This window comes from Mobula birostris, unplaced genomic scaffold (assembly GCF_030028105.1).
Source record: "Mobula birostris isolate sMobBir1 unplaced genomic scaffold, sMobBir1.hap1 scaffold_913, whole genome shotgun sequence".
In the NCBI taxonomy this organism is placed as follows: Eukaryota; Metazoa; Chordata; class Chondrichthyes; order Myliobatiformes; family Myliobatidae; genus Mobula; species Mobula birostris.
In genome coordinates, this window is record NW_027278630.1 from 1,562 (window position 1) to 14,073 (window position 12,512).

Sequence of the window (12,512 nt, forward strand, 5' to 3'; positions counted from 1 at the left end):
ATATAATGAGCCCATATAGTGTCCAGCGTGCCCTGCATTTCTACAGACAGGGACCAGATACCAGCTGCAATTCGTGCGATTGATGAGTGAGTGGTGAATCTGAGCCCGGGGACCCCTGTGTGAAAACACCCTCCGCACCAGCTCACCACCCGCCTCCATCCCTGATCTTGCTCGTGGGATCCTTCACATCCCCCCACCTCACCACCCTGCCACTACCCAGAGAGAAAAGTTATACACATGAGCAAGTCAGAATGATTCAGTTCCTGGAAACACCATCTCACACCAGCTCCACACCGCATTCCCGATAACTTCATCCCGAACAATCTGTCAGTCCCACGCTGCCAGCCACTGAGATTCCCCGCTCTCTGCAACAGGGAATTCTGAGGATTTCCAAATCTCGGAGTAAAGAGATTCCAAATCCTAGTTCCCTCCGTCCTGACACTGAGTGATCACAAGACACTGGGCTGGAGGGGTCGGGGTGCAGGAATGGATTCTGAGGTGAATCAGACACCCTTTGCCAATAATTCCTGTCTTGTGTTTCATTACAGACGCTTCAGAATGATGATGAAAACCATCCTTTTCCTGCTCCTCAGCATCCTCCAGGGTAGGTACATCGAAGGTGGAACTGGAGTTTGCTGAAGAAGGCAAAAGTTTTAAATATGGAGAGGCAGAGCTGGGGAAGGGAGAAGACTGGGAGTAGCATTAAAGGGTACAGAGAAAGTAAAGGGAGAGTGGGGATTAAAGAGGTGGGAATGATGTGGGTGGAATTATGGGTCAAAGGGAGTGAGAGGACAGTGGATATTAATGGGTGCAGTTACTGAGGGGAGAGTGGATATTAAAGGGTGCAGTTACTGAGGGGAGAGTGGGAATTAAAGGATGCAGTTACTGAGGGGGGAGTGGGTATTAAAGGATGCAGTTACTGAGGAGAGAATGGAAATTAAAGGGTGCAATACTGAAGGGGGGAGTGGGTATTAAAGAGTGTAGTCACTGAGGGGAGAGTGGGTATTAAAGGGTGCAGTTACTGAGGGGAGAGTGGTAATTAAAGGATGCTTTTATTGAAGGGAGAGTAGGTATTAAAGGGTGCAGTTACTGAGGGGAGAGTGGGAGTTAAAGGGTGTAGTTACTGAGGGGTGTTGCGTACCCCGTAACTGGGTTGCCAAACCAGCTGAAATGGACCACTTCGTTGGAGTCTGGATTACTGGAACTAAGAAAGTTTTATTAAAGAAATAAGCAGCAATGTACTCTAATACTAAGGATATAAATGCCACAGGTTAGCACTGAATAAACACACATGTACACAGAACTAGGATAATAGGATCAATCCAGCTCTATCACAGTCTAGAGGTAAAATGTTCAATCACAAGTGACAGAGTTCAGTTTAGTTCAGTTCGCAGTAATCGCTGTTGTGCCATTGAAGAGAGAGAGAGAGAGAGCGAATGCTGATATTTGAATCGGATTCAGCAGACCTTTGATATTCCTCGTAGTTAGCTTTTGGGCGAGCCCTTTGTAATGTCTTCTGAGGTCACCGACTGTGACCCCTCCGTTTTCAGATACGATCGTTCCTCTGCGGTGAACCCGGCACCCAGGCAAGGGTGGACACACACACCGGGTTCCCGCCGACCGTATCTTTCCACCCTGTGCATCTATGGCTGATCCCGCAATCAGTCCTCCAAAAACACCCACCGACTTGTGGGAGGCACACCGCTTCCAGGGTCTCGTTACCTCATGGTGCCGTGTGTGGTGTCTGTTGCCTTAGCGAACCCGTCCCTTTTTATCCCCCCTGTTGGGGTATCGCCTGTCCATCAGAAGTCAAACAGTTCAGGGTTCAAACGGAGCTGGTCTTGACAAAACTCAGACCAGTGTCTCCTTCCGTTAAACTCTCTCGTCTCTTCAATAACATTTCCAAATTCTGCTCCATTGTCTTACTTATCTCTCTCCTGAAGACAGATGGCAGATCAACTGATGATCCCACTGGTGCTAGCAAAGGACAGTTAACATCTTAGTCTATGTGTACTTTTGTAACCCTCTTTTGTCACACCCCTCCCCTTTGAGGATTTTTACCAGGGTAAAAATGATAAGCATGAATACATTATTAGATACCCACAAATATACATCTTCATCAGCTATTTGGCTAATACAGAGAATTTTAAGTTGTCAACACCTTGACAGACAGTCAGCAATCACATTTTCCGTTCCTTTTATATGTGTAATTTTTATATCAAGTTCCTGTAGCACCAGACTCCAACTTAGCAGACTTCATAGTGGCCGAAAACACTAATGAATTGTGATCAGTGTGACTTCTTAGTGGTTTTCGCCCCGGACACAGATAACAAGGGTCGTCCCATACCAACTTAGCATTCTTTGGCAAGGGCTTTGTAAGAGGGTGGGTACTATCCGCAAAGTTGTTTTTTTCTCTGCAAAACTTCCGATAGTACCCTACCATCTCCAAGAATCTTCTCAGGGCTCTCTTGTCTGTCGGGGTGGGGACTTCAGCGATAGCCCGCACCTTAGCTTGCATCGGAGCCAGCTGCCCCTGTCCTACCACAAATCCCAGGTAAGTGACTTTTTCGTGGCCGAATTCACTCTTTGTGAGGTTTATTGTCAGGCTGGCTTCAAATAGCTTTTTAACAGCTCCTCCCATGTGTTACTCCAGACCACTACATCGCCAATATACACTTCTGTGTTCTTTAGCCCATTTGCCACTGAATTAATCATTGTATAGGGGTGTTGCTCACTAGCTGACCTGATGTGACAACAGCCCCATGTCCCAGCTCTTTGCATCGCCTCGCGACATCTAGACCTACGTGTGCGTGCCAGTTAATTAGCTTTATCAATGGCCCGCTTTGTTCGGGGGTTAGGTGAGAGACCTTATCAGCAAAATGGGTCAAAACAATAGACATCTCTCATCTGGTCGGCACCACACTTATCTTTTCAAACTGGGTCCTTCCCTTATCAGGTGGCATCCTAGCCTCATTGATTTTCATGATATCACCAGCTAGATCTGTTTTCTGATCGTGGTGGGCTTTTAACATGTTAATAGCCTCTAACTGTGTCAACTCACGTCTGCAATAGTCAATAACATCCTTCCTCCTGTGCAACCAGTAAACCTCTTTCATGATTCCGCCGACTGTTTCCCTCCCCCCAAAATGTCCACCGAGGGGTATCTTGTGGGCCAGGTTAAGAATCTCATCCCCATAAATTTTTGGCACCATCCCCCATTCCTCATCTGCGGGTACGGTACTTGGTCTCCCTTTCTTCTGTAGCACTCCCTCCTCCACACAATAGCCTACTGGCTCTCTTTTTAATTCTGCTTCAGAGAGCTGTCTCCGCTGAAACCATCACCTCCTCGTCTCGCTCCTGCGCCTGTACAAACTCCTTCCTGGCTAATGCTAAGTCTGCCTCAGCTCCCTCACTTCCTCCTGTTTCACCATGCTCCTTCTTTTCACTTTCTACCTCCTCCTGGTACAAGGCTGGTAGAAACGTCTCAGCTAAATTTACTTCGGCAGTCTTTCTGGACACACGCCGAGTCACTGCGCAAACGGGATAAACCTGTGAGTCCATGGGCGGGGCCTCGATGCTGGCAGGCTGACCTGTCAATCTCACTGCCGAGAACACAATTCCCCCGGCGAGGTCATTACCGAGCAAGACTTCCACGCCTTTCATCGGTAGTTCAGGCCTCACCCCGATCGTGACTAGTCCAGAGACCAAGTTGCTTTGCAGGTGTATCTGGTGCAAAGGGACTGCCTCAGTCCCTTTTCCAATGCCTTTTATGACCCTGACTTTCCCAGTCTCGGTCTCTGAACTAAAGTCTAACACACCCTTTAATATCAATGTCTGACACGCTCCCGTGTCTCTCCAGATCTGTACTGGAACTGGGTTTAACCCCTCCTTCACCGACACCCATCCAGCCGAGATAAACCTCTCGCGCCCTTCCTGAACTTTTTCAGACCTTTTCTCTCCTAGCGGTTTGTTCGCTGGCTCAATACAGCCAGTCGGAATCGCCACCTTTCCTTTTCCCATCTCCTTCTTTGGGGCAAAGCACCTGGACGCAAAGTGTCCGACTTTCCCACAATTATAACAGACGACCCCAGGAGACTTCCTACCAGACTGCTCCCGGTCTACCTTATCCTTCTCACTAGTCCCCGGCTTACTTTCTGACTTTTCTGGTGGGCTCTCTCCGCTGTCCTGACTACCATTCTGGTAGCCTTTACTCGGGGCAAACTTCATTTTATGCGTCAACGCGTACTCATCCGCTAACTTAGCAGTTGCAGCTAACGTGGCTGCCTCTTTCTCATCTAGGTAGGGTCTCATACCTTCAGGGACACAACCTTTAAACTGCTCAATCAGGATCAGCTGTAGCAGTCTGTCATAATCCCCATTTACCCCCTTCGAGGCGCACCAACGCTCACAATATGTCTGCATCTCACGGGCAAACTCTAAATACATGCGGTCCCACTGCTTCCTCGCATTCCGGAACCTCTGCCGGTATGCCTCCAGGACCAACTCATAAATCCTGAGGATGGCCTCTTTCACCACCTCATACCTCTGGGCATCTTCCGCGAACAAAGCTGAGTAAGCTTGTTGGGCTTTTCCTTTAAGTACACTCTGAAGCAAAACAGCCCACTTATCCCTCGGCCAGTCCTGACTTGCAGCAACTTTTTCGAAATGGAGAAAGTACCAATCCACATCGGTATCATCAAATGAAGGAACCAGCCTAACCTCCTGGGTCGCCCTGAACCCTCCACCTTGGTTCGGCATGGGCCCCTGCTCTGCCATCATCTTTAACCTCTCCAGCTCGAATTCCCTTTCCCTCTGTTTCTCTACTCGCTCCAACTGCCTCTTTTCTCATTGTCATTCTAACTGTTTTTTTTCGTGTTCTAGCTGCCGTACCCGGAACTCGTGCTCAAGTCTCAGTTTTTCAAGCTGCACCTGTACTGCGTCTTCACCAGGTTTTCCAATAGACATCATTTCCAGCGCCCCTTGGGGAAACACACCTTTAGACACATAATGCTCTATGATAGCTCTGTGTATCTCCTCTCTCCTCATTGTCGACTTCCCCTTAACAGGATTCAACCGTTTGGCCACAGCTGCCAATTCCGCTTTCCTGGCATCCTCTGATGCCTCCCAAGTCAGCGTCTTTAGAAATTCCTCAATTTCCATTTCTGCTGTTTGCCTTTTCTTTCTTTCAGGAATTTTAACCCAATCAATTTACCCCATCCCAAATTTAGCATTCAAAATCCTGGACGAGCCCCCACTTATGTTACATACCCCATAACTGGGTTGCCAAACCAGCAGAAATGGACCACTTCATTGGAGTCTGGATTACTGGAACTAAGAAATTTTTATTAAAGAAATAAGCAACACAGTACTCTAATAGTCAGGATATAAATGCAACAGGTTAGCACTGAATAAACACACATGTACACAGAACTAGGATAATAGGATCAATCAAACTCTATCTCAGTCTAGGGATAAAATGTTCAATCACAAGTGACAGAGTTCAGTTTAATTCAGTTCACAGTAATCGCTGTTGTGCCATTGAAGAGAGAGAGAGAGAGAGAGAGAGAGAGAGCGAATGCTGATATTCGAATTGGATTCAACAGACCTTTGATATTCCTCGCAGTTAGCTTTCGGGCAAGCCCTTTGTAATGTCTTCTGAGGTCACCCACTGTGACTCCTCCATTTCAGATACAATCGCTCCTCCGCGGTGAACCCGGCACCCAGGCAAGGGTGGACACACACACCAGGTTCCCGCCGACCGTATCTTTCCACCCTGTGCATCTATGGCTGGTCCCGCGACAGAGCTCCAAAAACTCCCACCAACTTGTGGGGGGACACACCGCTTCCAGGGTCTCGTTACCTCGTGGTGTCGTTTGTGGTGTCTGTTGCATTAGCGAACCCGTCCCTTTTTATCCCCCCTGTTGGGGTATCGCTTGTCCATCAGACTTCAAACAGTTCAGGGTTCAAAAGGAGCCGGTCTTGACAATACTCAGACCGGTGCCTCCTTCCGTTAAACTCTCTCGTCTCTTCATTAACATTTCCAAATGCTGCTCCATTGTCTTACTTATCTCTCTCTCCTGAAGACAGGTGGCAGATCAACTGATGATCCCACTTGTGATAGCACAGGACAGTTAACATCTTAGTCTATGTGTACTTTTGTAACCCTCTTTTGTCACAGGGGAGAGTGGGAATTAAAGGGTGTAGTTACTGAGGGGAGAGTGGGAATTAAAGGGTGTAGTTACTCAGGGGAGAGTGGGAATTAAAGGGTGTAGTTACCGAGGGGAGAGTGGGAATTAAAGGGTGTAGTTACCGAGGGGAGAGTGGGAATTAAAGGGTGTAGTTACTGAGGGGAGAGTGGGGATTAAAGGGTGTAGTTACTGAGGCAAGGATGGGTATTAAATGGTGCAGTTATGAAGGGAGACTGGGAATTAAAGGGTGCAGTTACTGAGGGGAGAATGGGAATTAAAGGGTGTAGTAACTGAGGGGAGAGTGGGAATTTAAGGTGGCAGTTACTGAGAGGAGAGTGGGAATTGACTGGTACAGTACCAGAGAGAGAGAGTGGGTATTGAATAATGTAGAGAGAGAGAATACTAAAGGACATGGGAAGGGGGGAGTGGGTATTAAAGCGCATAGCGAGTGAGGGAAACATGAAATATTTTCACATGCTCTCCTAGGTCTCTGCATGTTTCCTCAAGTGAAATGTCCAGAACTGGACTGGATTATCCAGCTATTGTTAAACTGATGTCTCATAGCCTAGAATGACGCAGAACACAGCAGAGCACAGCAGAGGAACAGGCACTTTGGCCCACACTGAGTCCGTGCTAACCCTGGTGTCCATGTAACATCCCATCTGCCTGTGATGTCCAGCTGCTTCCACTCCCTGCACATTTGTTTCAGCACAACCTTGTGGGCCAAAGGGCCTGTTGTCGTACTGTACTGTTCTATGTCACATTTATGTCCATATCTAAGAGCCCCATCACAACCTCTGTCACATCTGTCTCCACCAGCACCCCTGGGATCACATTCCAGGCACCCACCACTCTCTGTGTAAAATCCCTTTCCACACATCTCCTCTGAACTTTCCCCGTCTCTCCTTAAAGTAATGCCTCCTTGTATTTGACATTTCTAGCCTGGGAAAAAGACTCTGTCTACTCTATCTCTGCCTTTCATAATCTTATTAATGCTGTCAGATCTCTGAGCTTCCGACACTCCCAAGAAAATATCCCAGGTTTGTCAGACTTCTAACAGCTCCTGCCCTCTAATCCAGGCAGCGTCCTGGCGAGTGTCTTCTGCACCATCTCCAAATTCTCCACATCCTTCCTGTGATGGAGTGACCAGAACTGGATTCATTACTCAGCTTACAGCCCAACCAAAGTTTTGTAAATCTGCAGCGTAACTTCCTGACTTTGGGACTCAGGGTGTACAACTAACAAAGGCAAGCATGCGGTCTGCTTTGACCTCACACTCCATATCACTATAATCTTCTACCTTATTGTTTACCTGCCCTGCACTTTCCTGACACGGTCACAGTTCTTCTGCATTCTGTTATGGTTTCCCTCACTCTCACTCCCTTCTCTCACCTCTCCCAGTCCCCCCTCTCTACCCCCTCTTCCCCTATTCCCTTTTCTCTTCACCTCTTTCCCTCCTTCCCTCCCACTTCCCTCTACGCCCTCTATTCATTCTCTCCCTCTCTCCCCTCCACCCTCCCCCTCCCCTCTGCCTCTGCCTCTAGTCTGATGAAGAGTCTTTGATCTGAAATATTGACTGTCTACCTGCTGAGTATTTCCAATGCCTTCTGATGTTATTTCTCCAAGGTCTATATGACAGCTTTACTTCCCTAGTCTTTGTCATCGGGATCTGCCCCGTTCTCTAACCACCTCCCTTTTCCTCTCCTGGTGAACTGTGCATACCTGACCAAATTCTTCTGGAGGCTAAAGAAATTCAACAAGTCTCCAGTGACCCTCACCAATTTCTAATCAATTCACCACAGAAAGCCATGTTTCATGGCTTTGAATAGCAACTGATCTGCCCATGGGAAGAAACACAGAGAGTTGTGAACAGCTCAGTCCATCATGTCAGCTCCGGTGCCGTATTTAAATTTGCTGACAACACCACTGTCGTTGGCTGAATCAAAGGTCGTGATGGATCAACATACAAGCTGGAGACTGAAAAGCTGGTTGAGTGGTGTCACAACCAGCTCAACGTCAGAAAAACCAACGAGCTGGTTATCCACTGCAGGAGGAGTAAACTGCAGGTCCATGAACCTGTCCTCACTTGAAGATCAGAAGTGGAGAGGATCAGAAACTTTAAATTTCCCAGCATTATCATTTTGGAGGATCTGTCCTGGGACCAGAACATAATGTCATCACAAAGGAGACACGACAGCACCTCTACTTTCCCAGAAGTTTGTGTAGATCTGGAATTTCATTAAAAACCTTGACAAATTTCTATAGATGCACAGTGGAGAGTATCATGAGTAATTCTGTTAGGGCCTGGCATAGATCCAGCCCGGTCCATCACAGGAAAAGCCCTCCTCGTCACTGAGCACATTTACATGGAGCACAGGCACAAGAAACCAGCATCCACCATCCAGAATCCCCAGCATCCCCAGCATCCAGGCCTTGTTCTCTTTTTGCTACTTCCATCTCGTAGGAGGTACAGGAGCCTTTGTTCATTGGTAATGAGACGTGTCGTATGACGTTGGTGATCATGGTCTTTCCATGACCATGATAGTTTTTGGCAATTTTTTCCACAAAAGTGGTTTGCCACAGGAGCCTCAAATCCTAATAAAACAGATTGAGGAAGAGTTATTGCTGTACACCAGGGTTTCTCAACTGGAGTTCCGCAAGAGGTGGTTAGGGGCTCCGCCAGAGGTCATGATTAAAAAAAATAAACATAGTTTTTTGAACTTTGCACAACACCATTAGCAATCTCATTAGTGGTCACTCAGCGCAGTGTGCAGTAGGACTGTGTTTATTTAGTTGAGTCTGGAGGGGAGGACGGTCGGCTTATGAGGAGCGTGAAGTGTGTTTTCTGAGCATTGAATGGACTCGCCCAACTTGGGCAGTGATGTCTGCCTCTCCAAGTGTAAAATACACAGGGGTATTTTATTAACCTTTGTGTGGTACGAACATGTCTGATGGTCCATTCTGGTGATTTTTGAAGTGGAGGTATGAGATAGAAGAAGCGTATTCTAGGCAGAGTCCTACGGACAATCCTGATAAGGTTAATGATGAAGAATTACAATCTTCTGCATCATTTCACTGCAATAGTGCAACAATGGACACAAAACGTCTGTCTTTACAATGAAAGCTACTTACCAATGGGTTTTATATGGACTGGCGATCGAGGTTGCCCTATTCGATTGTGCCTAGTCTGTAGCAAATAACTAACAACTGCAGCAATGGTTCCAGCAAAATTGAAAAGATACTTAACTGCAAATCACAGCCATGTGACATGTAAAAGCATTGATTATTTTAAATGGCTATTGGAATCTCAAAACAGAGTAAAGCTTTTGTTAATAAAGTCACAGCCAGTAGAAAGATCAGGAAGCAAGTAATTTAGTACTAGAACTTATCACCCAGAAAAATGAAAAGCCACACAGTTGGTGAGAACTTAATAATGCCAACATGTAAAATGCTAGGACAAGGTGCAGAACAAGAAATTGAAAAGGTTTCACTCTCGAACAGTCAGATAAGGCAATGCATTGATGACATGTCACATGATGCTGAAGAGGTTTTGTTTGAGAAACTGAAAAACAACAACTTCTCTATCCATGTTGATGAGCCAACAGATTTCACCAATAAATGTCATGTTGTAGCATTTGTAAGACTTGTAAATGAAAGTGAAAACTTTTTCTGTTGCAAAGAATAACCCAAAACAAGCAAAGGCCAAGATATATTTAATGTTTTATCTTCATATTTGGAAACAAAAAGTCTGTCTTGGAGGAACCATGCTGGCAGCTATACTGATGGTGGTCCATCGATGGTCGGCTCCATGAGAGGTTTCATTTCTCTTGTGAGAAAAGAAAATCCTGACGTTGTCACAACACACTGCTTTCTTCACACAGAGGGTTGATGTCAAAACTCAAGTCAAGTCAAGTCAAGTCGCTTTTTATTGTCATTTCGACCATAAACTGCTGGTACAGTACACAGTAAAAACGAAACAACGTTCCTCCAGGACCATGGTGCTGCATGAAACAACACAAAAACTGCACTAGACGAAGTGAGACAACACAGAAACTACACTAGACTATGTAAGACAACACAGAAACTACACTAGACTACAGACCTACACAGGACTACATAAAGTGCACAAAACAGTGCAGGGCAGTACAATAAATAATAAACAAGACAATAGGCACAGCAGAGGACAAATTACAATATAATACTAAATGATGTAGATGTCAGTCTAGACTCTGGGTATTAAGGAGTCTGATGGCTTGGGGGAAGAAACTGTTGCACAGCCTGGTTGTGAGAGCCTGAATGCTTCGGTAACTTTTGTCAGATGGCAGGAGGGAGAAGAGTTTGTATGAGGGGTGTGTGAAGTCCTTCACAATGCTGTTGGCTTTACAGGTGCAGCATGTGGTGTAAATGTCAGTAATAGCGGGAAGAGAGACCCCAATGATCTTCTCAGCTGACCTCACTATCTACTGCAGGGTCTTGCGATCCGAGACGGTGCAATTCCCAAACCAGGCAGTGATGCGGCTGCTCAGGATGCTGTCGATACATCCTCTGTAGAATGTGGTGAGGACGGGGGGTGGGAGATGGAATTTTCTCAGCCTTCTCAGAAAGTAGAGACGCTGCTGGGATTTCTTGGCTATGGAGCTGGTGTTGAGAGACCAGGTGAGATTCTCCGCCAGGTGAACACCAAGAAATTTAGTGCTCTTAACGATCTCAACGGAGGAGCTGTCAACGTTCAGCGGAGATTGGTCGCTCCATGCTCTCCTGAAGTGAAAAAACACTTGAAGATGAAAAATGTTCTGGATGGTGCTACAAAAATGGTTATCTTTATTAAACAAAGACCAGTTCACTCGAAAATGTATAAAAAACTGTGAAAACCTGGAGAAAGAGCATACCGATCTCCTGCTACATACAGATGGTGGTTGAAAGTTGAATTGCAGGAGTACTTCCAAGAAAATAGTAGGCCAGTTTTTGATGAGTGCTTTGAAGATTAAGAATGGCTGCAGAAATCAGCCTACTTAGCAGACATATTTCATCATATGGACCAGTTGAACAGGTCTCTGCAAGGCCTTGAAAAAATGTTTTCCTTCAAGTGACAAGATTCTTGGATTTAAGAGGAAAATAACTCTTTGGAAAAATCATGTTGCAAAAGGAAATCTTAAAATGTTTCCACTGCTTGGGCTTGAGAGTGAGGAAGGACATCAGAAAGTCTCGAGTCTGATTGTAAACTACCTGGAAGTACTGTAGACAACATTGGACAGTATTTTTCCTCCAACACAAGTGTATGACTGGCTTTCTCTGAATCTTCTGTTCAGCCAGAGAATTTGACTTTGAGAGAAGAAGATGAACTTTGTGAGCTGCACTCTGACCATGCACTCAAGGTGAGATTTACTGACCAGCTCCTGGACAAGTTCTGAATTTCTATGAAAAAAGAGTATCCTGCCATTCATAGGAAAACAATGAAACTTTTACTGCAATTTTCAACTTCTTACGTGTCTGAGCTAGCATTTTCTTGTTTAACAAGCATCAAGAGCAAGGACAGAAATCATCTCATTTCAGTTGAAGGTGAAATCTGTGTGTGCTTATCTCAAGTTCAACCCAGAATTGAATATTTGTGCAGCAAAAAACAAGCATAGTTTTCACATGCTACGCTTATATTTGAGCCTGATAATGTCACTTAGTAAAAAAAGATTTTTTCAAAGTCTTGTATAAAATTGTGTGATTGGCTATATTTTTATTCATATGCTCTAGCTTATGGTTTTTAAGAACTTTAGTATTCAACATTGTCAACATTTTCATGTTGCAAATAGCATTAATTAATATCACTTTACAACTTCTATTTAGATTAAATCTATTGAGCCTACCTTAAGAAAAATTAAGATTAGAAGAACCATAGAACACTACGGCACAGAAAACAGGCCATTTGGCCCTTCTCGTCTGTGCAGAAACATTATTCTGTTAGTCCCATTGACCTGCATCCAGTCCATAACCCTCCAGACCTCTCCCATCCATGTATCTATCCAATTTATTCTTAAAACTTAAGAGTGAGCCCGCATTTACCACGTCAGATGGCAGCTTGTTCCACACTCCCACCACTCTGAGTGAAGAAGTTCCCCCTAATATTGATTGGCACCTGATTAGTTCTAATGGTTTAGATGGGGCAGAATTTGTTAAGTGTGTCCAGGACAGATACCTGTCACAGTATGTTGACAGGCCGACAAGGGGGAATGCCATACTAGATCCAGTATTAGGTAACGAACCAGGTCAGGTCACAGATCTCTCGGTGGGTGAGCATCTGGGGGACAGTGACCACTGCTCCCTACCCTTTAG

General features: G+C 45.6%; 1 protein-coding gene across 4 annotated transcripts in view; it reads left to right on the forward strand.

The window, feature by feature from the left end:
- The first annotated feature begins 552 nt into the window (after window positions 1-552).
- LOC140193842 (B-cell receptor CD22-like) overlaps window positions 553-12,512 on the forward strand; it is a 57,595-nt gene continuing 45,635 nt past the window's right edge. For 3 of the 4 annotated variants that reach the window (XR_011884960.1, XM_072251000.1, XM_072250998.1), the window contains exon 1: window positions 553-604. Coding sequence is in view for 2 of the 4 variants with exons in the window: in XM_072251000.1 (XP_072107101.1) it covers window positions 559-604 (46 nt within the window). In the remaining 2 variants the exon portion in view is untranslated. Of the gene's footprint in view, window positions 605-6,678; window positions 11,564-12,512 lie in introns of those variants that run through there. The other variant, XM_072250999.1, reaches the window with a different exon arrangement.